The 26,818-nt window shown below is 37.4% G+C and overlaps 2 protein-coding genes across 10 annotated transcripts in view; one reads left to right on the top strand and one right to left on the bottom strand.

Moving 5' to 3' along the window:
- The window catches only part of LOC124114524 (DNA repair and recombination protein RAD54-like), a 44,602-nt gene extending 25,964 nt beyond the window's left edge, over window positions 1–18,638 (bottom strand). The window contains exons 1-5 of one of the 2 annotated variants that reach the window (XM_048399515.1): window positions 18,462–18,638; window positions 17,250–17,333; window positions 16,186–16,305; window positions 2,006–2,066; window positions 128–263 (exon numbers count right to left, since the gene is read on the bottom strand). In XM_048399515.1, the coding sequence (XP_048255472.1) occupies window positions 128–263; window positions 2,006–2,066; window positions 16,186–16,305; window positions 17,250–17,333; window positions 18,462–18,464 (404 nt within the window). In that variant the 5' untranslated portion in view covers window positions 18,465–18,638. The remainder of the gene's footprint in view (window positions 1–127; window positions 264–2,005; window positions 2,067–16,185; window positions 16,306–17,249; window positions 17,334–18,461) is intronic. The other variant, XM_046475148.2, reaches the window with a different exon arrangement.
- Window positions 18,639–18,731: 93 nt separating this feature from the next.
- The window catches only part of LOC124114522 (histone-lysine N-methyltransferase, H3 lysine-79 specific-like), a 50,430-nt gene continuing 42,343 nt past the window's right edge, over window positions 18,732–26,818 (top strand). For 7 of the 8 annotated variants that reach the window (XM_046475138.2, XM_046475137.2, XM_046475143.2 and 4 more), the window contains exons 1-2: window positions 18,733–18,944; window positions 19,081–19,121. In XM_046475138.2, the coding sequence (XP_046331094.2) occupies window positions 18,870–18,944; window positions 19,081–19,121 (116 nt within the window). In that variant the 5' untranslated portion in view covers window positions 18,733–18,869. Of the gene's footprint in view, window positions 18,945–19,080; window positions 19,122–26,818 lie in introns of all 8 variants that reach the window. The other variant, XM_046475140.2, reaches the window with a different exon arrangement.

The raw sequence follows: 26,818 nt of genomic DNA, 5'->3' as shown, positions 1-26,818 counted from the left end.
AGAATTTTACCCCAAAAAGCATGACAGTTAAAACAACAATTCGCAACCTCACAATAATCTGATGATGGATCATCAGACGTTCATGAACGACCATTATGGAAAAACCGAACCCATTCAGTGTACTAACACGTCAGCCTTGAGCTGGTCATGGGCAGACAACTCTGGTGGTGTATAGAGGATGAGGGAACCCTCCTCATAAGGGTCGTGTAGAGGTTGCCTGGCTCCCTGTCTCCGCACACCGAGGGCTCGGGATGATGAAGCGCCTGGGAGTGGATATAGAGGAAACAAAACATATTTTGATCGATGCCAGTGCAAGTGTAATTGATGCAATTGTGCCCGACCAAATTGTTTATGACAGTATTTGTTTGTTGTTTAACGTCACACTCAGCAATATTCTAGCTACATGACGGTCTGTAAATAATCGAGTCTGGACCAGACAATCCAGTGACTGACATCATAAGCATCGATCCACGCAATTGGGATATAATGACATGCATCAACCAAGTCAGCAAGCCTGACAACTGAATCCTGTTTGTTCCCTCTTACAACAAGCATAGTTGCTTTTTACGGCAAGCATGGGTTGTTGAAGACCTATTCTACCCCTGAATTTATGACAGTGTATCCTGTTAATCTGACAATAGTTTTCATAAATCATTAGAAGGTATTCATACTTCTTGAACAAATACTGTATTTATTTGGAGTGTATATTTCCATGACAGGAAGAGTTAAAAAATATATAACCTTTTTCAGTGGCATGATAAGAAGATCAGTTTCACTTTCATCATGACGCACTTGACAACATAAATAAGCTTGTTCCGACAACAAAATTGTTGGAAAGATCACCATGGTTTCGAGGAGTTTGGAGAACTAAGTGTCTTTGTTTTAGGAGAAGGCACACTTGACAACAGTGGTGTCATATCTTTTTTTTCTATTTTTTAAAATTCAGTTCATTGTGTACACAGTCATCATAAAATATTGGTCATGGAAGTACATGGTGAATAAAATGACAACACTGTACAACATGAAACATGACAATAAGTTTATACAGGGATGTACGCTGTAATAACTATATGAGATAACAATAACATTAAATCAGTAATCCTGTTCTTGCCATGAATAACTCAACATCATAAATGACGTCTTTTATTGGCATTTAGAAGTGATACCCATAAGGAAGAGAATTTATGGATGTCAGCTTCTTTATTATGAGAAACACAAATAAATTCTCTTCCTTATTATAAAGGACTTTTAGTATATTTCTGTATAATTTAAAACAAGTTTTTATTCCTTTAATATTTGCTATGAAAATGTATCTTTTGCCAAGATTAATAAGTGATTAAATAAGACATGTTCATTGCTGCCTAGCAGGGTACACAACCCAAGCTACTTTTAGACCTGTGAAGATTTCGGTGTAGAATAGGTCTTCAGCAACCCATGCTTGCCGTAAAAGGCGACTATGCTTGTTGTAAAAGGCGACTAACAGGATCAGGTGGTCAGGCTCGCTGACTTGGTTGATACATGTCATCGTTCCCAATTGCATGGATCGATGCTCATGATATCAATCACTGGATTGTCTGGTCGAGACTTTATTATTTACAGACCGCCGCCATATAGCTGGAATATTGCTGAGTGCGGAGTTAAACAACAAACAAACCAACTACTTGCGAGTTGCATGGTCAACGGTTCTATTTAGTAACTATCTCATCCTACCGGGTACCCAGTTTGTATGGTTTTCAAAGTTAGTTAGTTGGTTTGTTTGTTGTTTTACGCCAAACTCAGCAATATTCCAGCTACATGTCGGCGGTCTGTAAATAATCAAGTCTGGACCACACAATCCAGTGATTGATATCATGAACATCGATCCACGCAATTGACATGCTTCAACCAAGTCAGCGAGCCTGACCACCTGATCCCTTTAATCACCTCTTGCAACAAGCATAGTCACCTTTTATGGCAAGCATGGGTCAGATCTTCATGGGTCGGTTTTCAAAGTGTCATGACTTACCTTGATAATTAGGGATGGGGATTTTGAAAGGTTTGGAAAGAATATTCTTGATGAGGGCTTCCTGGAACATAAAGAGAAAGAGTATTTTTTCTGATGAACCTTTTTTTAGCTTCTGAAAAGTGAGAATTGTGGACTCGTTGCACTGGTCAAGCTCTCACCATAAAATGTATAATATTGAATTTCCTGTCTGAGGTGTAAAATTAATTGTAAATATAAGATTGATTGGAAAAACAAACTGCAAAGTGTCGTTTACAAGTTTATTCTGTGCACAAAACCCGGACAATTTCTCTCATTTAAATCATACACAATATAAGTACTGGGAGTTTATTATACATATTTGACATCATCATTCACACTGTAACAAAATACTGTCTAATATGTGAAAGACATTGATATATCAAATGGATTTGTAACCTTATGTATGACATTACATATTCTATAGGAAAAATAGCATCTTATAAATGAGAAAAGGGTACATAACTGTCATGCTTCAAACTAGGTCAATGTAACTCGGCTGTCATGGTGAGAATTTGCTGTTGATCACGAAAATATCTTTATTGTATTGTGTTTTTCACGAGTAACCAAGCTGTTGCAATACATACTGAACTGACACTGAATCTGTAAACTTTATATTATCCCGACAAATCATAAGATGTGATGAAACTACTCCATGAACCTTTCCTCAGACTAAATTAGGTCCTAGATCATTCACCTGATTGTGTAAGTGTAACTTGACTAATGCTGTCTGTTTTTAATGGAGTGCTAGTCTTGGCACCAAATGTAATGAATTACAGAACATATAATTCCTTTTTGTGTGACGTCAATGGACTGTTTGGACTTTGAGAAAGCCATTCAAGTATTGATTTATACATACATCTCACCTATTTTTTGTTCTCAGTAAGAAAAATCTCGATTTGTGAAATAGAATTTGATGCCTTGAAGACATAACATAAAATGACCATCTTTATCCATGTAAATAATGTCTAGAATAGATTCAAAGTAGTGCCACAAGCACTGTAGATTATCTGGATATGAAGGTCAACAAAGACAGACACAATTTTAAAATATTGTGAAAAACAGAACATAAATGTTGAGCCCAAAACTTACAAAACTTGTACCAAATTTCATCCTGTTAAAGATTATTGCACTTATACCTACGTGCATGTGGTTACGTGTGTGCGGTTACTTGCACTAGTCCGGACTAATGCTGTTTTTAAAGTGCTGGCTCACAAGGATACCCCACTCAGACGCAGTATACTGACCCTTGAGCTGACCAGTCCTTGTTCTATTCCGTTAAAGACAAGTGCCAGGCATGGTAACAACAAGTATCATATATTAACGCCTTTTGGCCAGGGGATCAACCACCTGCCTTCTGCTCTGTAGGAAGATGCTCTATCCACTAGACCACGGAGGTGGGCTCATTACATTTTCAGCAAAAATGGCTGAGTACTAAATTCAGTTTTCAGTGTGGTCGAAGTGCAAAGCTCAAAATATTATCAAAATCTAAATTATCATCAAACCCCAAAATAGAAAACCCGAACATACTGTATTCACCATAACAAGCGCCCGGGGTGTTCTCAAAATTAGAGATAGGGGTCTCTCATTGGAATATAATTTTGCTGAGAAAAAAAAAAAAGAGTTGAAAGATCGTAAATTCCGTGGTTTATGCTGACAGCCTGAAATGATACAAAAGAAAAGTCTGTGCATATTATACATACATTTTCCAGTATTTAATTGCCCATAATCAAGGGTGCATATAACACACAAGTGCGTATTAGACACGAATAAATAAGTGTACATTGATCAATCGGAAAGAGGTGCTAATTGGGATTGTTCACTAGCCAATATATTAGCAAATATCGACGTGGGCGCTTATTACGTCAAATACAGCATATGTTGAGCCCCACTATTAAATACACATGCACCAAATTTCACTTGAAAAGCCGCCGTACGAAAAATTGGATATAGACCTCATGAACAAATTTGGGTGTCAATGTTGGTTGAAACAATCATGTGATGATTAATAGAAGTGAAACAATACAGCAAGGTCACGATACGAAACGTATCGCGATACTCATATTTTCATCAAATCGCAAGGAAACATCTTGACTATAAAATATTTCAGAGCAGGTTCAAAAGGTAAAGCTAGCTGTAGACACATGTTCTCAGCTGCTTTTTTAGTAGTGAACTAGAAACCCTAATTACAACACATTTTGTGATATTTGACAAACAAAAATGCTTGGAGTCATTAAATTAGTGGGGGCATGGGTGGCCCAGTCGTATAAGGCGCCGCGATTCGCTGTGCAGAGTTGCGTCCCGTGGACACGCCAGAAACCTATGATTGTGGGTTTGAATCCCGGTTCGCCCCGATTATGTTTCTAGGTTTGTCAGCACCATACCCGTGCTTGTGGGTTTCACTGAAGTGATAAACGTCTGAGACCTGCATCACTTCGGGCTTTCCTCCCACATTAAGCTGACACGCCGTGATATAACTGGAATACTGTTAAAAGCGGTGTTAAACACAACTCACTCACTCACTCATACAATTAGTAGTAATATACTTCAGCAAGTGTATCGTCTTGAAGTGATACAGAATTTCTTTTATCGTGTATCGTATTGTTGCATGAAAAATCATGATGCAACGATGCACTTATTTGTTCATTATCATATGGTTGCTTTAATGAATGAGGTGAGAAAAAAGCTTTATTATGTGAATCCAATATGGTGGAAAGTTCTGCATTTGTGTTTGCTTCTTTTCTAAAACATGCAAAACGATTCCAGGGTTAATGGCGACATTTCAGAATGATCATTTGTGATTTATATTCTTTGAGTGATTATCTGATATTTAGATGTCAAAAATTTACTCGAAACATTGTTATGAAAGTCTTGGCGAACATTATTTCACATGAGACAGAAAATACTAATTTCTTGTAGCTTGTTGGTTAATTGTCTAATTATAACATAAGCAACTTGGGACATAACTTGTACTAATATCCAATAAAATGTAAATGAATCAACAGTTTTGAATTGTTTCCCTGGTAATGAAAAGGCTACTTGAAAAAGAAAATTGGCACCAAAATCGCAATTCTTAGGGAAAAAAGGACATATATGTGACTAAACGGACTCATGACACCAATTGTTCACAGAATGCATTAAACTTAATACGTTCATAAACAAGAGTCATCTGAAGATGACATATCCCCCCCCCCCCCCCGACGTGGCATGTCGGTAATCTGTGTGTACCTTCATATGTATTTAGATTGGCAAGGAAATCTTTTTCCTTGATGCCAAAACCAGAAATATAATGAAGGTTATTAAAAATTGGTTCATGTAGCTCACTTTCTGATGATCTCATGAAATTGTAATAACAATAACTTCGCAGATTCGCATATGAATAGCTCTGTAGTAGCCTCATGACACAAAGGCATAAAGAGAATGTACTAGGTTATGTAGCTCACATCATATGTAGTATATGATATTGGTAAATAGTACACCTTAGAATTATATGTCAGGGGCTACAAATTAAAAAGACTAAAAATCTATAAATAACAAACTGCACTACTAGTGAACATGATTGATATGTGCATAAAGTTTGGTGAATCTCTGTCGCATGGTTTAGAAGATATGCTCCAGACGAGGACATTACCCTAAGTTCATCAATTTTGAATTTAAATTGAAAAAAAAATAATAATAAAAAAATCTGTTAATAGCAAAGGCACTACATAACCTGCTTGATAGGTGTAAAAACTTTTGAGAAGCTAAGTTGTATGGACTGGGAGATATGGTCCGGACAAGAGCACTACCCTCAAATTTCCTAAGTTCATCATATTTCCAAGGAAACGACAAAAATATAAAATTCTAAAAAACTCTAAATAGCAAAAGGCACTTCTACTGAGCCTGATTGATAAGTGTACCAAGTTTTGTGAAGCTAGGTTGTACGGTTTAGGAAATATGCCCCGGACAAACAATGATTACAGATGGACGGACGGACAGACGGACGGACAGACGGACATACTGATGACTACATGTATATCCCCCCGTCAAAGCATGAATATAATTTAATTTTGATATCATTTAAGAAAATAATAATTGACTTTATATTCTCACAAAATATCTTTTAAATAAGATGTCTGTTCGGAGTTAGACTGAATAGAATACTGTATCTGACTTCAAATTATATTGGAATATTCAGTGTTTCAAAATGAGGGTCATCCTGTGCTCATTCACTGGTGCTGCTGTAGTACTTGATTCTCGGGACCCTCTAACTCCTGATTTTACCTTTACGCTCAGGACAAAGACACAATCATGTGTTGATCAGTACTCGTATTCAGCCCATTCCATAAATAAAACAAATGGCGACATGCTTGTCTATTGATTAAAATATTTTGTTTCCTATAATAATATGTCACATCAGTGATGAAATCATTTCAGCTGTAATATATTGATGGAAATGAGTGAGAGTGAGTGAGTGAGTGAGTGAGTGAGTGAGTGAGTGAGTGAGTGAGTGAGTGAGTGAGTATGGTTTTACGCTGCTTTTAGCAACATTCAAGCAATATTACGGCAGGGGACACCAGAAATGGGCTTCACACATTGTACCCATGTCAGTATTCAAACCGGGTCTTCTGCGTGACAGGCGAACGCTTTAACCACTGGGCTACCCGACCGCCCCTGATGGAAATGAATAATGTAACACCTTGTTTTGGACTCAGTAAAATGATAAGACGTCATGGTATCTCAGCCTTGTGTCCCAAATACACATTGAAAACAGTGCACACAAACACATCTCAGCATTTGATTGTAAACAATATAACACACATTAGATTTAGATAGTGCTTCTAAACAATGTAACACACATTAGATTTAGACAGTGCTTCTAAACAATGTAACACACATTAGATTTAGACAGTGCTTCTAAACAATGTAACACACATTAGATTTAGACAGTGCTTCTAAACAATATAACACACATTAGATTTAGACAGTGCTTCTAAACAATGTAACACACATTGGATTAAGACTGCTTCTAAACAATATAACACATTAGATTTAGACAGTGCTTCTAAACAATGTAACACACATTAGATTTAGACAGAGCTTCTAAACAATGTAACACACATTAGATTTAGCCTGCTTCTAAACAATGTAACACACATTAGATTTAGACAGCTTCTAAACAATGTAACACACATTAGATTTAGACAGAGCTTCTAAACAATATAACACACATTAGATTTAGACAGAGCTTCTAAACAATATAACACACATTAGACTTAGACAGTGCTTATCACCAAGTTGACTATGGTCAGTATGTTTACACAAGTAGATGAAGCAGTTATGACAGTCGCCAGCCGTGAATGATGACATCTTTGTCATTAGTAACCTCGCAAAACACTGCTCACCCACATTGTGAAAAGGTCCAGTAAAAGCAGCCCTGTTGAACATGTGATACTACTCATTTAGGTTCAAAGGATTTACTCATATAACATTGGTTTGGTTGGTTGGTTGGTTCAATATTCCAACTACATGACGGCGGTCTGTAAATAAATAAGTCTGGACCAGACAATTCAGTGATTGATATCATGAGCATCAACCCACGCAATTGGGATCGATGACATGCCTCAACCTAGTCAGCGAGCCTGACCACCCGATTGCCTTTCACAGCAAGCATGTGTTGCTGAAGACCTATCCTAACCCGGATCTTCACAGAACAGCCTTTGCGCTTCGACAGTTGTAAGTCTATGTTAAGGTATGGGAGTTTCGATCACCTTAGCGCTAAGATTGCTTTGTACAACGACACCCTGGACAGTCTTTGTCGGTGATACATTTGAACACCTTAATTGGAATTTCCTGCTTTTGATTTCATGAAAGTTATATCACATATCAGGCAGTTGCATTTGAGATTGTGAAGACAGCAAACAATATTATTCAATCAAACTACCTTCCCCCAATAGTGTGGTATGCTATGGAATATCAGTTTTCCCAGTTCAAAGGCAAGGCTACCCGATTCATTTTATGACGCAATTTAGGCCAGCTGTTGACACTTGTATTAATTTGGAGAGGCATGAATTTCATATTTTTCACTACCCAACTTTTGATAGGGATATAATCATTTTATTCAGTACAGATTTGAAATGAGAATCAGTCTTGTGTATTATGGAAGGATAATATATATGGTAGTATATGGTAGTGTATAATATATATAAGGATGTAAATTTTCGTTACATAATGGCAGTCTATTGGACAAAAGCCTTTAGCTGTGTATTCAATTCTGATAACTGCTTCCAAAACCATAAGTTACTTCAATGGATAACATTTAGAGGACTTTATAAACATGTACAGTTATTTCCCTGTGTTTAGGGTATACAGCTGTTGGTACAATTATAGCATGGCAGCATAATATTAATAGATATTCCATAAAACCTGAACTAATAAATTCCTACTGATTAGACTGCAAGTCTCCATAGCACATTTAGGTATCACTTACCAGCCACTGAAAGGCACAAGTGTGGCAGAATGTATTGTTTTTTTAAGCATAACATCATGGTGTGGTTTAGAGAAAGCAAATCTAGGCTGATATGGGAACAATTTTATCATTGTACAGAACCCTATACTCACCACAACTTCCTTAGATGTTGTAGTGGATGATAGGCACATTGATGGTTATAAGCACCAAACAACAGTAGAGCTAGACTGTAGACAACACCACATTGTAGTGTGTACCGTAGACAACACAACATTGTAGTGTGTACCGTAGACAACACCACATTGTAGTGTGTACCGTAGACAACACCACATTGTAGTGTGTACCGTAGACAACACCACATTGTAGTGTGTACCGTAGACAACACCACATTGTAGTGTGTACCGTAGACAACACCACATTGTAGTGTGTACCGCAGACAACACCAAATTGTAGTGTGTACCGTAGACAACACCAAACTGTAGTGTGTACCATAGACAACACCAAACTGTAGTGATGGACTGTAGACAACACCACATTGTAGTGATGGACTGTAGACAACACCAAATTGTAGTGATGGACTGAAGACAATACCAAATTGTAGTGATGGACTGAAGACAACACCAAATTGTAGTGTGGACTGTAGACAACACCAAATTGTAGTGATGGACTGAAGACAACACCAAATTGTAGTGTGGACTGTAGACAACACCAAATTGTAGTGATGGACTGTAGACAATACCAAATTGTAGTGATGGACTGAAGACAATACCAAATTGTAGTGTGGACTGTAGACAACACCAAATTGTAGTGATGGACTGAAGACAATACCAAATTGTAGTGTGGACTGAAGACAATACCAAATTGTAGTGATGGACTGAAGACAACACCAAATTGTAGTGATGGACTGAAGACAACACCAAATTGTAGTGTGGACTGTAGACAACACCAAATTGTAGTGATGGACTGAAGACAATACCAAATTGTAGTGATGGACTGTAGACAATACCAAATTGTAGTGATGGACTGAAGACAATACCAAATTGTAGTGTGGACTGAAGACAATACCAAATTGTAGTGATGGACTGAAGACAACACCAAATTGTAGTGATGGACTGAAGACAACACCAAATTGTAGTGTGGACTGTAGACAACACCAAATTGTAGTGATGGACTGTAGACAACACCAAATTGTAGTGATGGACTGAAGACAACACCAAATTGTAGTGATGGACTGTAGACAACACCACACTGTTGTGATGGACTGTAGACAACACCAAATTGTAGTGATGGACTGTAGACAATACCAAATTGTAGTGATGGACTGAAGACAATACCAAATTGTAGTGTGGACTGTAGACAACACCAAATTGTAGTGATGGACTGTAGACAATACCAAATTGTAGTATGGACTGTAGACAACACCAAACTGTTGTGATGGACTGTAGACAACACCAAATTGTAGTGTGTACCATAGACAACACCAAATTGTAGTGATGGACTGTAGACAACACCAAATTGTAGTGTGTACGATAGACAACACCAAACTGTAGTGATGGACTGTAGACAATACCACATTGTAGTGTGTACCATAGACAACACCAAATTGTAGTGATGGACTGTAGACAACACCAAATTGTAGTGTGTACCATAGACAACACCAAATTGTAGTGATGGACTGTAGACAACACCAAATTGTAGAGCTGGTCTGTAGACATCAGCGATAGAAACTAACAGTTTTAGTCCAAAAGTCCTTATGATGATAACATATATCAAACCCCTTAAAATGGGCAAAGTCCTCATGATACCTGAGCTATTAAGCAGTTTGGCAAGGACTATAGGACTCATGCCAATTTCTAACACTGAGACACTGGAACTAATTTCCTTATGTTAAAAGATAACGCATACATAACTGGACATTCATAACAAATAATGTGTATCATTATTTGTGATGAATGACACGCTAGGCGTGCATTATCAAATTTAAAATATAGCCTGGAAGTCAAAATAAATCAATCAATAAATAAAAATAAATACAACACAAAAAAGCTGCATGGAAATGTCCTGAAGCAGTACATTAGAATCTTTTACGAACTTTTTGCTTCGAAACAGTGCTCCATTTAACCTGGCATGTGTATTCGGACATGTCCACTTTGTGCACTTGAGCCAGTTATGTAAATCAAAAGGATGCTGGGAAATGATATTTATAATAATAGAAATTATTGCTAATATAATATGGAAATAGCCTTATTTAGATGTAAAAGAAAAATGGTAATGTTAAAAGACAGAAGTTATTGAGTAGGAATTTATGGCTAGAAAAATACGAAACTGGATGGTTAAAACCGGAAGTTTGGTGAGATATAAATTATGAGTGACGAGGTTGATAGAGAGAATTAAGATGAATCAATATTTGAAATTTTTTTTGAAGTGATACAAAAAGAGAAAATAAATAAATATTATGGCGAAAGGTGAGATGAAAGTTGATGAAGTAGATATGGAATAGAAATTAAAAAATGAATGCTTGATAATTGAAACATGCGAGGTATACGTGACAAGGAATAGAAAAAAATATAAGTATATGCTGTACGTGGAATTTAGGTACAATAATGTAATGATGAAGGCTAGGCATGATATCGCTGCACAAACAATTATATTAAATCAACATATATTTTATTGAGTTTGCAGGTAAGTAGCATGAAATACATTTGAATGTAAACACAGCTTTCCTTATAAAAGAGACGGAAAACTCTTCTTTTTTTAAACGGTTTACAGGGTTTCAGAATCAGCCAACTTGAAACACATTTAAATGTAATAGGTGTTCAATATGCAGTTTTGACAAAACCAGGTAAATCGCAGAGACCTCATACGAGGCCATTTGGAGTTACAGACAGACCTCTACCAACTGCATAAAAACCAATCAAACATACCGTATTCGACGTAATCAGCACCCCGCTCTAATAAGCGCCCACGGCGATATTTGCTAATATATTGGCTAGTGAACAATCCCATTTAGCAACCCTTCCGATTGATCAATGTAAACAAGACTTATTTATTCGTGTATAATACGCACTCGTGTGTAATATGCACCCTCAATTATGGGCAATTAAATTCTGGAAAAATATATCTGTCATATATAAACATTTCAGGCTGTCAGCATAAACCACAAAATTTATCTTTTAACTCTGTTTTTTTCACCAAAATAATATTCTAATAAGAGCCCCCTATTTCTAATTTTGAGAGCGCCCTGGACGCTTATTACGTCGAATACGGTACTTGCTATGCTCTGCCAGGTTATGAGATTGTACGATTTAGTAGTAAGACCTCATGAGTTGGGAAGCAGATAAAATTTGTGCTTCAAACGTCCAATGTTCTAAAATCGAAGACAAGAAATGAAACGTTTTCATTATGGAATTGAACCTGCAACCTCACATATGGTGTTAAGTTTGTAACCCACTGTTTTCCCACTGAGCCGTCGAGGCAGGTGATGAAAGGTTGCTCAATTTTAAATGTCATTACTTAGTTCAAATAATTTAAATCAGATCTTAGTTCTCGCTATGCTTAAACAAAGATCTGAGGACATCCCATTAAGGGTCATGTCAGAAAGACCTTTCATCCAACCAATCAGAGCGTCGCTTACCAGATCATGAAAGTGACAGTCGGAATGTGTTTTCTAATCATGCAACCACGAAATATTTAACACGGGGTATTCTGAACGACAGTTATTGGTTTTAAGAGTGAGTGAGTGAGTATGGTTTTACGCCGCTTTTAGCAATATTCCAGCAATATCACGGCGGGGGACACCAGAAATGGGCTTTACACATTGTACCCATATGGGTTTTATGAATATATCCATACAATATAGGCCATCTATAAGCCATTCCAGAATGTTCTTGTCAATTTTAATTTTTAAAATCGAGAATATGTCAAAATATGTTTCGAAACGTAGTCGCCAGTATGAAACTAGTGTCGTAAAGCTCGAGAAAGCTGCCTTCTGATTGGCTAATGTCGATTTCATGTCAGTCATTTCACCGGTCGGTCAAAAGGTCGTTCTGACGTGACCCGTAATTGGATGTCCTCAGATCTTTGTTTAGCGGTAGCGAAAACTAAGATCTGATTTAAATGAGGTTGTTACTTAGTTTTGTTTATGTTGCACATGTTTTTGACTCGCATGCTTTGATCGCATTCCTTTTATACCGCAACACACTGTATTGTTTCACTGTAAGATATCACAATGGTTTTTTTCTTCATTTTTTTCTGTTATTTCTTGCCTTTAGACGGTTTATAAGCCGTAGAAAACACTACCCCTGGGTATTTTTAGCAATTAATTCATGACAAATTTAAAGCGATGCAACTCTAAGTATTTATCGAAACGCATCATCATTGTTGTCAGAGTTCATTTCAACTGAGGGGTCAGATTTTTTTCAAATCTTACTGTTTAGTTCATCGTAGCATTAATACTTATTTATTTCCTCGATTTATAAGTTGGGCAAGGTACTCTGACTCGGTCTTGATGCGTGTAGTAAGACCGCAGGTGTGTAGGGTAGGACAGATAGTCCTGTCCAATCTCTCCTACCCTATCTACATACAGTCTTTCTACTCGCATCAAGATCTCGTCCTCATACCTCAACCTTTACTTGTGGCATTACACATTTTGATCTAAAAGATTACCGTATTCGACGTAATAAGCGCCCGGGGCGCTCTCAACATTAGAAATAGGGGGCTCTTATTAGAAAATAATTTTGGTGAGAAAAAAAAAACAGAGTTGAAAGATTGTAAATTTTGTAGTTTATGCTGACAGCCTGAAATGATACAAAACAAAAGTATGTGCGTATCATACACGACAGATATATTTTCCAGAAAATAATTGCTCATAATTAAGGGGGCATATAATACACAAGTGCGTATTATACACGAATAAATAAGTCTTGTGAACATTGATCAATTGGAAGGGGTGCTAACAGGGATTGTTCACTAGCCAATATATTAGCAAACATTGCCGTGGGCGCTTATTACGTCAAATACGGTAGGCGCTTTTGTTATAATTATTGCGTAATATAGAAAAGACACACCTTAACTGAAAATGGCACGCCTGATTCTTTTCTAATTTCAAGCCCTGCTTCCTTGGGACTCCAACTTCTAAATAACACCAAAGGAGTTATATGTGGGAGGAAAGCCTGAAGTGTTGCAGGTCTCAGACCACTTCAATGAAAACCCACAAGCACAAGCACGGTGCTGACAAGCCTAGAAACATAATCAAGGCAAACCAGAATTCTAACCTACAATCATAGGTTTCCCGTGCCCCCAACTAGACTGAAGGTTCGACCTGGTTTCAGACAGGTCAACAAGGAAGGGCTGTGATCATAAGGTCTACCTATTGTTACAAAGGATCAGTCAAGGTAACTCAATCAGTCTATGGTTAAATAATTCAGATAATAATATATTTATAAATAAATATGTAATGCATTGTCCAAGCAAAATTGCGTAGTGAAACCGACATTAGGTTTGTAAACTGCCATGCAGATTGAGGTTGATAGCAGGATTTTCAAAGCATTTGTACCGTCAGCTTGGTGTCTACCGATAATTTTCCAAATCTTTTCATGTTTTTCATCACGGTGCTCAAGTAATTTGATGCATGTCACGAGGTAAGACCTGCTTTATAACAATGTAGAGCTTGATTATCGATTAGATCGTCTTGACTCGGCACTGACATTTCTTTGAAGTGCAAGTAACATGATAGGTGGAATCTGATTGGTCAATAGGAAGGACACAGAAGGACATAACTCGTCATAGCCACTGGTGGCGCTACGGTCGAGCCACAAATTCCAGCCTAGTTTGGCAGGGGTAAAAACTGGACTTTTATAGTCAGTTAACACCCTTGCCTTGGGAAGCGGGGAATTATCTAGCCAAACCTGTAAATGTTACTATACACAGACATCAGGCAATGGTAGTCTTAAAGCCTTCGTACAAGTGTCAGAACATGTTCATTCTCATGAGATCTGAAGTCTTCCTAACCACAGCTGAAAGATGATAGGCCAACTGATATAGATACTAAACCCATATAATACTAATAACAGGGATCTACCCAGATCTATCTATTTTCAATCATAATTTTCGAGGTCCAAACATGAACATGGGGTTACCAGGCAGGATACACTGATATCATGTCATTGCATATGCTTTAACCTATATTAGATGTGATTTCAATGAAAGAGTGGCACTAAGACTTCTGAGAATGTGAGCAAGAGTAAGTGGTTACCGTATTCAACGTAATAAGCGCCCAGGGCGCTCTCAAAATTAGAAGTAGGGGGCTCTTATTAGAATATTATTTTGGTGGAAAAAAAACAGAGTTGAAAGATAAATTTTGTGGTTTATGCTGACAGCGTAAAGTGTTTATATACGACAGATATATTTTTCCAGAAATTTATTGCCCATAATTAAGGGTGCATATTACACATGAGTGCATATTATACGCGAATAAATAAGTCTTGTATACATTGATCAATCGGAACAGTGCTAATGGGGATTGTTCACTAGCCAATATATTAGCAAATATCACCGTGGGCGCTTGTTAGAGCGGGACGAATACGGTAAATATATTCCAGCCATATCATGGAGATCTGTAATTAATCAAGTGGGCGAGACCAACTAGCAGAGGATGTTATGTTGCTGAACACCACACTCAGCGATATGCCACCTGTATGACTGTATCCAGTAAATAATCGAGTCTGGGCTAGACAATCCAGTGATTGATATTATGAGCTGTTGGGGTACGATGACATGCAATCATTCAAGACACAGGGACTGACTATCCGATCAAACATCTGTCATACACACCCAGAAACATATATTCCAAATAAAGCCCATGCAAGTCTATAATAGTTTGCTAGTAGGGCTGGGGCCATACACCAACTGTGCGATCCAATATGTATCTCGATATCTTACTCACGATCTGATACGTACCACAACACATGCATGTGCTCTATCTGTGGCCTGTGAACTATATTTTACATGCACAGGATGGCTGAATACCTGGCACACTAACAATATACAGTTGGCTGTGTGAAGTATGGCACAACGGAAGAAAATGTTAACGTTTTCACTATTAACATTCACTACCAATTAGTGCTCAATCTCACTAAATTCAGATCTTAGTTCTCGCTACCGCTAAACAAAAATCTGAGGAATCCCATTACGGGTCACATCAGACCGACTTTTCGCGAACTTTGACTGACAAATGGAATGACTAACAAGAAGTCGACAATAGCCAATCAGTAGGCAGCTTAATGGAGCTTTACGGCACGAGTTTCAAACTGGCGTCTACGCTTCAAAACATATTTTGACATATACTCAATCAAAAAGAAAACTGATTTTAATGAAATTGAATTAGTGGTTAGGATAAGAGTTATTAAAGCAAATATTTAAGGTAAATATAGATATTTTTTACTTAGTGTGCGACTGCAATCAATACTTGTATCGAGAAGAAAGAAATCGCGATCCACCGATGCATTGGTGTATCGTCCCACCATTATTGGCAAGTCTAGATTCCTGCAGTTTCTGAAAATGAAAAGAGTCTCTGGGCGCTTTTTTATTATATTCTATTAGGATAATTCGGCAATATTTTTTTCTCTAAAATATTTTCATTTCAGAGACTAGTTGTTCTAACCCAGAAGCCCCAACAATTCATTTTCCATAGTGTTACCAAATGATCAGGTTTGCTTACATGTGACGATCCATCAGGGAAAGAGGGGCTGTTGGCTATATTAGTTAAAGGCTGACGATATGGGGACTGAAATTGGTATCCACTGCTGATCTCAATTTTTGACTTCTTGTGGCGTTTGTCCTGAAAGGATGAAAAGAAGAATCAAGTGGAGATAAAATACGAAATACATAAATGAAGAAAGGTTCTGGTCAAACTGCATTCATTTCAGTTTCTTATATTTTACTTCTTTGATGTTTGTTTGTTTGTTGTTTTTAAGCCACACTCAGCAATATTCCAGTTATATGACAGCGGTCTGTAAATAATCGAGTCTGGACCAGACAATCCAGTGATTGACATCATGAGCATCGATCCACGCAATTTGGATACGATGACATGCATCAACCAAGTCAGCGAACCTGACCACCCGATCCCGTTAGTCGCCTCTTACGACAAGCATAGTCGCCTTTTACAGCAAGCATGGGTTGCTGAAGACCTATTCTACCCCGATGAGAACTAAGTGTCCTTTGAAGTTAGACCACAACATTTGAACTCATTTCTCTTGCTGGCATACACGGTTCCCAGGAACTCATATCAAGGAATATCTGGTGCTTAGCAATAATTGAATAATAATAACTACTCCTCAAGTTTTTTTACTTGACCCCTATTTGTTCAAATTGGCTGCGATGTGATGCACTATGACTGTTGAAAGCCATCAAGAGCAGTTGATTCTAGTTATAGGGCCTATGGAAAAACCCTGATCATAATTAAAAAATCAGGGAAGTTAAAAATAAATTATGTGTGTAAATTTGATGAAATTTATTCCTTTTTTGGCAAAATCATCAGGCCGATTTAGAAAGAATTCTGTCATTGTTATTGATAATGTATATCAACCACTACTATGAAGCAATCAACATTCACACCAAAAGTGCTACCAAGTCAGCTTCTGTGCAACTAACCTAAATAGACTAAATGCCTGCTAATAAAACAATCAATCTCACTAATTGACCAACCTTTCATCTAAATCAAGCTTATTGAAGCTGTTGATTGTATGATGTTAATGTAAAACAAATTCCTTATTGACATACCTTGACTGTTCGAGGTGATTCCAGTTCATCACTTTGTCGCTTTGGTACAATTGCATTCCTTTGGCTTGGTGCTTGACTTCGTCGCTGAAATTTTGGATGAACTGCTTGAAATGGAATGCTGCATATAGGAAGGTTAGCTGATTTATAAGGAAGTAAAATGTTGTCCAAGTAAAACCCAATGAGCATAAATCCCATTAAGAAATGTTAATTTTCTAAAGTCACAATATCAAAATGATCTTTTTTGGAAATTAGACTAAAATTAGAAGTAACTATCTAGTTCAGTTCCATGAAAACTAATTGTACCTAGTGAGCGACAATGTCTGTGCTAAATGTTTACACCTATGGTATTTGTTATTCAAACTAGCTGATCAGTCTGTGCTAAAAAAACTTAAAATTGAGTGTACTAGTCTGAACATGGCACTTAACAACATTTTCAGATTTTAGTGTTATTATCTGAACTTTTATTAGCTGAGCTTACAAGACCGAACAGAATGTTACTAGACTCAGGCATTGCCTAGTGGCTAAAGTCACAGACTGGTCTTTCATATTGACAATAGATTTTAGTTTGTCACAACCAACAATAGAATATTCACTTTAAATACCTCTTACCACCAATTCAAAATATATATATAGTTAAGGGATAGTCAAAGGTAGAACTAACTCACTATAATGAAAGGTGGCTTAGTTCATGTTAATCAGGGCTGTCAATATGTTTATTACTGTCAGAATACTGCTGACAGAACGAATGTCAACATATCAACATTATGAACAAACAGTGGGTACTTTGGGCCTACATGTTTGAATTAGCATGTACTAGGATATATGACAAATCGGGATGTTTTCATGTCACACAATATTCTACATGTGGCTTGATCACGGACCTATGTTATCACGTGTTCTGGAATTCCACTCTATCTACAAATGGAAATCGCTCGTCATAGATGTAGGAAGTGCGTGGGACGAGCTTTCCATTTATAAGACCATCAAACCAACCTCTTACGCAATACAACTTTCAACTTCACTCCGGCATAATCCACTACACTCGCTTTACTACGCTTGGTCAGAAGTAACATGACCTGGGGTAACTACGTTGATTCCAAAGTTTACACAGTCAGAGACATTAGGAGACACTTTTAATATCTTGGAATCACGAAAATTCTGAAATATTTGGGAACAAGTGTTTGACACAAGGTGGGAAATAATGTAACCTACCATTTTGGATAATTTAAATCCTTATTTGACAGGTTTCAATTTAATTCAAAACTTCGTAAGCCTGTACTTTTCTTGGGATATCGTCATTCTTGTCATCAGTGATAGTTTCATCAAAAATTCTATTTTTTGTAAGGGTGTTTCCCCATCTGCTTTCGTAGTAGGCCGCCATTCCAGTGGAGATTTCCTTCGTCGGTTTCACCAACCAATCAAACAGCTTTCAAGTGAGATATCAACCAATCAGAAATAAGTACGAAACATCGTGATTGGAACGGCTTTCCTCGAGAGGGACGACGCTGAATGTGGGTCACAGGGTGAAGGGGAGGAAATCACATGGAAATGGTCAAATATTTCATCACCGCTCGGGTATTTGACCATTAGATGGATAGCAAAAGCAAGTCAGAATAAAGAATGACCCAGGAATTGAAGCTGCATAGTCCGGCTGGGGCTGAGCCAGCGGTCTATCAGTGGCCCATCCCTGGATCGGTAAGCAATGTGTGTTGACCGTCGATTCACGATACCAATCGCAAAGTAAATACACTGAGAAATACCCCTTTGACGGGGAAAATCTCTCAAAATTCTTATTATATGTTAACTATATTATTTTTTTTATTTGTTCCAGGACGGAAGAGACGGAGCACACGAAATTATCGACACGATAAGGTAAGACATCTCACTTGTCTGTTATTGCTCTGGGCCGATTTTTTTCTGTGCCAATGACCTGCGACTTACTGACACGCGATGCGAGTGGACACTGGTGTCTTTCTTGGTCTGCTTTTATTGTGACTAGAACCCGCCTTGCACAGGCGTCTCGTAGATGCAATAATGTCTTTTATGATCATGCCAAATTACGAACGAACATTCCTCTAAAGAAGTGCATACGTGTTCGTTCGCTTATGGGTATGCAGTGCTTACAAATGCATGCACTTGCTAACTGAACAAGCCTTCTGTGTGGAAGTAATGTATGGGATTTTTAACCTACTTTCCACGTAGTACGTCCGTATAGTTAACTAAAAAATGTCAGTAACGTATACCTCATTTCAATACACTTCAACACTATTAACCTACAGATTGTCAGAATGAAAGTGAAATGTAAATTTGTTGAATTTATTTGTGTATTGAACAAAGGATTGCCGCGAATTTGAGGCACAGTGACCCTAACTCCTTATTTGGAAAGTTGATTGACAGATGATAACTTCACGCAGGTCATGGTCGGGTCATCACACCGGGTGCCTTTCAATGATTGTTTTGTGAATGACAACATTTTGACATCGTTTTATATCATAATTCTTGTTCTCATTGTTTGACTTTGTGTAAGCTTTTATCTACTTTTGCTTTGACCTAATTTAGCAAGGTCAGCTGAAACATGACATGCTTTTCTTTTAGACTGAATTCTTATGACACTCAATGAAATAAATTGAAAACAGATGCCATGCAATAGTTTGTTTACATTTGTGCTTTTTAAATTGTCTTCAAACCACCTGCACTTTATTTTGTTGATGTAGCCTATACTGCTATAGCTATGGAAGTACATATACTGCCAGACGTAAAGAGCACACATCATGCTCACTGTTATTTCCGAAATTCTTAACAGCTCCTATTACAATTTATATATCGTTGATAAATAATGAATGTTATTTTCTCTCATATTCTGATATATGGTATTATACAAGGCAAGACTTGACAGACTGATTCAGCTTCAGTCTCACTTGACTTGTGTTTTGTGACGTGATGAGTTACACGTTTGTTTTGTATTAAGTGTATTTCATAACAGATTGTCCATGTTTCCATGGTTTCATCAATTTTGTATTTCAAAAGCAAAACAAATAAGGTTGAGGTTTTGTGAAATCCAACTCACTGATGAATATTTAGACTAAACAAACAAGATATGTATGTATGTTGATTTCATCAAATACATTTAAACCCCTTTGCTATCATTATGATCATGGAAGTCTGCGGATTTGGCCACAATTTCGCTGCCCAAGTCAAGTAAACTTTCTTCTGGTGTAGAGAGATCAGCTTATTGTTAGCCTTATTCTAAGACTCAAATCCCTGAAAAAAAAGCTAAAATATAAGTTCGGGCAAGTAGACTCAAAAGGTCTAGGCACATATTGGCATGGTAAATGGAGAGCATTATGGTTTGTTTGTTTCTTGTTTAACGCCGCACTCAGCAATATGATGTCCATGTGGCCTATTATGTACATGTACAATACATGATATAGAAAACAAATTTATTAGTATTTTCCTCATAACCATTCTTGATTAATATTACCATACATTTTACCTTCAGTAATAATATTGAATATGTAGTGATTGTCATATATATACATATTAATATGTTGTCACAATATGCAGAATTGTTTTGCTTAAAACTGAATTGACATTTGAAACCAAGAACTTATTTCCTTGCTCAATAGGTTTTTCCAAAATTAATGTCGATTTCAGCAGTAGGAACTGTAACTATCCTTGTTTCAGATATGTGTCCCCAGAGAAAGTTGAAACTCATGAACAGATGTATGAGATTTGCTTATAGATTTCGAACAGGAATTTTGCCAAAGGGAAAAATTAAAACCGCTTTCGTTTCCAAATTTCCGCAGTTCCCCAAACAACAATAAATTAATCAATAGTAACAGAATTCAGGATTATTCATGTTTTACTATATTTAACCAGACACAAAATGTGTCAGTTGTTGTTTAGACTGGTAATGGCTCTTATAGCAGTGAAACTATTGTATTTAAATCACCACTAGGCTAGTCAATGGTTGCTAAGCTCCCAGTAAACACTTCTAATGCCAGAGAGCCTTCAGTTGAAAGAGGTCTTTCAGTACTGGGATACACCAAGTGCAGTTCCTGAAAGCCATTTTTCTGTGGTTCTTGCTTTTTGCCTGACAGGAAAGCATGTTGCCTGTGCTGGTATAAAATTGTGATCATGATAAGGATGAATGTTTTCATGGAACGCTTATGGCTTTACTTGGTAGTAGGAAGGATATTTTTAGACATATTTCTGACAGTAAGGTCAACAAGTAAGGTCAAATTCCGTATTCATGATATGACATGCTGTGAACAAATTCTGTGGTACGTGCGGGAAATGAAATGTAGCTTAATTTAGGAAGTGGAACTGCTAACAGAGCAAAGTGGGCATGTTTGATTTGTATTCATGGTATTTGTAATATTTTGTAGGAAATTTATTTTGCAGTTTCCTCATTTTCTTATTGGGAAACAGGATGTAACTTGAATCATGCAGAATGACTGTACTGATGATTAATATTAAATGTTGAAGAAAAGGGAAAATAGGCATGTGCTGGTGATTAACAGAATTAAGACAATGGAAGTGATACATTTATCATAATTATATTATTAGCAGTTAGTAATAGTTTTGCTCACTATCTATCAGCTATACTTTGTGATTTCAAAGGGTTTTATGGATTTAGTAATGTCAGTGTTCAAAATTTAAGTATGAAAGTCTGGTGGGGGGTACTTGTCATAGCCCTGATGTTAGAGGTGAGGTGAAATTGGGTTTAACGTCGCGTCCAAGATTATTGCACTTATTTAGCGATGTGTGTGTGTGTGTGTGTGTGTGTGTGTGTGTGTGTGTATGTGTGTGTGTCTGCTTGTACTAGACCGGACTGCTAGCTCACTGAGATACCATGCCCCAGTTTAACATGAATACCCCACTCAGACACAGTATACTGACTCTGAGCCGACCAGTCTTTGCTTTAACCCCTTAATGCCGAGTGCCAGACAGGGTAACAACAAGTACCATCTTTTAACGTCTTTTGGTATGACGCGGGCGGGGATCGAACCCCGGACCTTCCGCTCTCCGGGCGGACGCTCTACCACTAGACCACGGAGGCGGTCCCTGATGTTAGAAGGTAAACACTAATATGCAGTCAACAATGCCCAGTTTCCTTTACTATGCAAACTAGTAGTTGATGGCGTGAGCACACTTTCAGGTTTTCCAGGCCCGACACTATAACCCTCTGACCTTTACAAATTTGGGGTATCTTGAGGACTTACAGTTTCTGTGTATATGGTAATGGACTATAGTACATGGAAAAATGGTGATCAAGCTATAGTGTTTTTCAACTGAAAATTGGCAAGTATGGAATACATCCGCCTGCCTATCATATTAGCTTAGCATTAACATGACATAAGGACAATTGGATATTTCCTTGTATTTGTTTTAAATACAACTAATTGACAGCTGACAAACAAACTGTTTTGTTTGATTTTTTACACTGCCTTCAGTTCAGCCCAATATTTTTAACCACTGTTCCAGATATGTAGAAGGGAAAGTCATGACTCGGCAGGGAAGTAAAATAAAGTACTCTAATTTTGTCAACAAGGTTAAACAAACATTTCAATGTTAGTATTTTCACAGTGGTAAGACTAACATGTTCCTAACCATGCTAACATGAATTTTTAAGCATGGAAATTGATATTATCTCACTTTGATACAGCTCTGTGGGCTGTGGTGCTTGGCTGCTCTGTCAATGCTCTGCTATTTCCAGAGCTTTTGATAGGCCCTTGATGAAGATTTACATCCCTTGAGGAGGACAATACCCAGGACTTGTGTTATGTAACATATCTTGTCATTATAATCAATACTTAGACAAATGTACGCTTGCTGTAATCTTTTTCATCATATTGATTTTTTCCCAAGGTAGAATCCTCAGACACTTCACTTTATTGTTTCAACGAGTGGGAGTTTATCAACAGTTTTCATGAAACCACAAAGGTTTGCCTGCCGGAAGCTGTGGGCTTTTGGTCAATATCGTCACAGAGAAGGGCGTGACTTTTACCATATTAGGTAATAATGACGTACGTACCTGTGAGTGATATTGATTGGGCTAGAGAGTCGCCACTGATATGGAGAAGTTTGTTCATACCGAATATAGGTCAGACAGGCGAACACCGTAATTAGGTTAGTTTCAGACGAGCTGCTTACTAGTAAACGTACCACATACTTCATGCCGTACCATCCAGCCAAGAAATCTCTTGATCGATACAGGACAGAAAAAAAAGTGGAGTGGAGGGTCAATAACCTTCTATTTTAAGCACCAGGCCACCAGGTGGCATGTCTGCAGTGAGATGCCGAGATGCGCTTGGAAGGTATCCCTCCTCCTCAAGTAGTTGTCTATGATTTACCATCACTGAGGAGGAACCTGTTACATGTGGCAGCATCTTGATGCTATTTTCTGTTGATTTGTGCTTTCGCTGTCGAGTCAGCAGATACTGCCTGTTACCTCAAAGCTTAGCGTTGTACAATTTCCACAAATAGATGCACTGGCACATGTAAACAGTCGGATTGAAAAGTTGCTTGGTTGCAGACATTAGCCAAAAATGTAAACCATTCTTGTGAGTTATGTAGGGAGAACATTATTCATTAAGGAAAATACAATATTCTGTTGGTGTATTTTACAAGATAATGCTCATTTTGTTCTGATAATTGTAAGCGGCAAAAAATAGTTGATCAGAAATAAGAAGAATTATATTTTGTAGGTTTGGAGCTAAACTCAAAAGCTTTACTCACCCAGTTAAAGATAAAATGCCCTTGCAATGTTGAAACAATGCAGACACTGGGAAATTTGTACTTGACCTCAGGAATCTGTACTAGCCCTTGGCTAGTGGGCTAGTGTTAAGTTCTAACCCTGTTTTGTTGCATTATCTTATTCAAGGATGCCAAATAATTATTTTGGCCATTTCACATTTGCAAATGTAAAAAGAATAGGGAAAAGAACTAACCCACTAATACCAAACCATCTTGTTAAAAGTTCATAATTCATAAACTTTCTACTGTAAACTGATTATTGTGCTCAGTTAAGGAAAGTGTAGTCATTGTATTATGAGATATTCTCTATGGATACATCAGTCAACTATAATGATTTGCAAAATATCTACAGCTCTTAGCATGTTAAGTATGCAACACATAAAGACGTTTGTCAGACCACAGAATATTCAAGTTCAGACAGGTCCATGTCACTGGAATGCTGCTTGATCCCTTTATGTTTCTCAACTCAGTCTGCAAAAAGTGCTGACTATTTATTGTCGACAATGACACTTGCACTGTTGAATAAAGCAATACACCGTAACTGAACTTCTATGCAAGACAAGAATACTATTTCAAACAATAAAATCATCAAACTGGTGCATGGGTTCCGTGACTTGCGCTAATCTGCAAGAGAGTCATTATGCAGGTGAGTGTCTCTATGCATGTGTTGTGAACCTGAAGCGTAGATGGTTACATTGTGTTATTTCCATCCTTTATTCTGACAGGCCTTATTGATGATCGTACATAGTACATGCAGCCTGATCAATACCCTGCCTTAGTTTGGAGTATCTAATGCATAGCAGGAACCCTTCAGAAGGGAGAATTGATCTTGGGGCTGGTGTACCCGCTATAACATGAATACTGCTTCCATTCACACAATACTGTTTCTGTTAGGTACAGGATTTCAGGGACAGAGGAACATTATAGAAGCGAAAGGGAAATTGAGATCAGCTTGACCGTGTTTACATAAAGAATTGTGTCCTTTTATCTAGTTTGTTATTGGAAAGTGAAAGTTGAAGTTATGGGTTGGCTATTGTGAAATGTATTGTCAAAGACAGTGTGAAGTGAATAGTTGTGCTGCATTTATTGACTTAGTTTTGAGGTAAATACTACTGAATAGTCTTTCTGGCAAAACTACCTCTACCCTAGTTATGTAGTGTGTAATTCAGCAATAGGTTTTCTTGTTTTGAGTTTTCTGTTCCTCAAAACCTGGATTCAACATATTAAGGTGTGGAAGCAGGGATTGAAAGCTACATTTTATACTTTTGTTTCTCCTCATTGATAGTATTATGTCAATATGGCTGCAAGTGAAACTACAAACATTACCCACTCCATGTTTTTTTTATGAAAGAAATTACTTTAACACATGTTTGATATGGCCCAATTTTAGGAGTATAATTTCTTGTGATGTAATTGTTTGGCCCATCAACAAATCTATTCATATGGAAAAGTATGTCAAACATTATTTTCACATTTATTGTTTCGTTTCTCTTTCATGTTTATTCTCAGAATTACCTGCTACAAGTTTGAATTTGACCTTCCCTAGGATACCTTTTTAGCTTTTGGCACGCTGTTGAAGACTACCAGGCTACTATTTTTTGTTTAAACATTACCTAATCATTAAAGTTGAAAACATACATCTCAAGACAGAATTGATTTATGGAATGCACGTTCAAACATCAGTGTCCTAAGGAGCTTCCTAGGTCGCTGTGACCTAGTCAAGGCTGCTGAAGGAGAGAAGCAGTGCTGCATCTGATGCATATGGTATAATTGGTTACTGTTGTGCTCAGTCATGCACATTATGCACCCGTACTGGAGACTGCACGAGGAAATATGGCCTTGTTTTATATCAAGTGCTTACTCATCATGTTTATTTTTGGCGTATTATGGATTGTGGTGAATACATTATGTGCTGTGAGATGCACCTCTCAGTGGGAGGTGAAAGAAGTGGTGGATTCATTTGTTGTAGACACTAAAATGGTCTTATTTTCATTTTGTTTAGCTGTCATGGGTATGAAAACTTAAGTGCCACATGGTTCTTCTGTATGCATATAACAAAGAAAATTGCCCTTTCAGTGGAGAGGCAGAAGAAGATAAGCTAACAAATGAGATATACGAATATTTATAACTGTTTCATTAAAATCCAAAGTTTAAACTTTTTTTTCCAAATATGACTGGTTCACATCTCACAAACCCTAAATATACAAGGCTAATAATTTGTGTACCTGTTTACATACATGCAGACACAGGGGCACAGGTGGCCCAGTTGCCTAAGGTGCCACAATTTGATGTGCAGAGTTGCATCCCTTGGGTATGCCAAGAAACCTTTGATTGTGGTAGAGAATCCCTGTTCGCCCCGATTATCTTTCTATGTTTGTCAGCACCATACCCATGCTTGTGGGTTTCACCAAAGTGTAAACGTCTGAGACCTGCAAGACTTCAGGCTTTCCTCCCACATTAAGCTTACATGCCATATTATTAAAATACTGTTGAAAGCTGCATTTAGCTCAATTTCTGCGATAGGAACTAACATATTTAGTCCACTACTCCTTATGATAACAAAAAGCCAAACCCTTAAAATGACACTCATCTATTGGGCAGTTCGGCAAGGACTCACTCACTCACTCATGCCCAGCAGACACAAATACAGTTCATGTTATTTCATCTTCTGACATTGCATCACGTACTGATGTACAGCTGAAAAAGTATTGAAACCTTCATGTTACTTAAACTTTTTGCAGAAATATTTTGCCATTATGTACATAAACCACATTGATTATGTTAAATGTACGTTTTCACCTTCATAAAAA

This window comes from Haliotis rufescens, unplaced genomic scaffold (genome assembly GCF_023055435.1).
Source record: "Haliotis rufescens isolate VD_foot unplaced genomic scaffold, xgHalRufe1.0.p SCAF_2, whole genome shotgun sequence".
NCBI classification, from domain to species: Eukaryota; Metazoa; Mollusca; class Gastropoda; order Lepetellida; family Haliotidae; genus Haliotis; species Haliotis rufescens.
The sequence above is the reverse complement of the archived record's forward strand: the minus strand, read 5'-3'. Positions and strand labels throughout refer to the sequence as shown.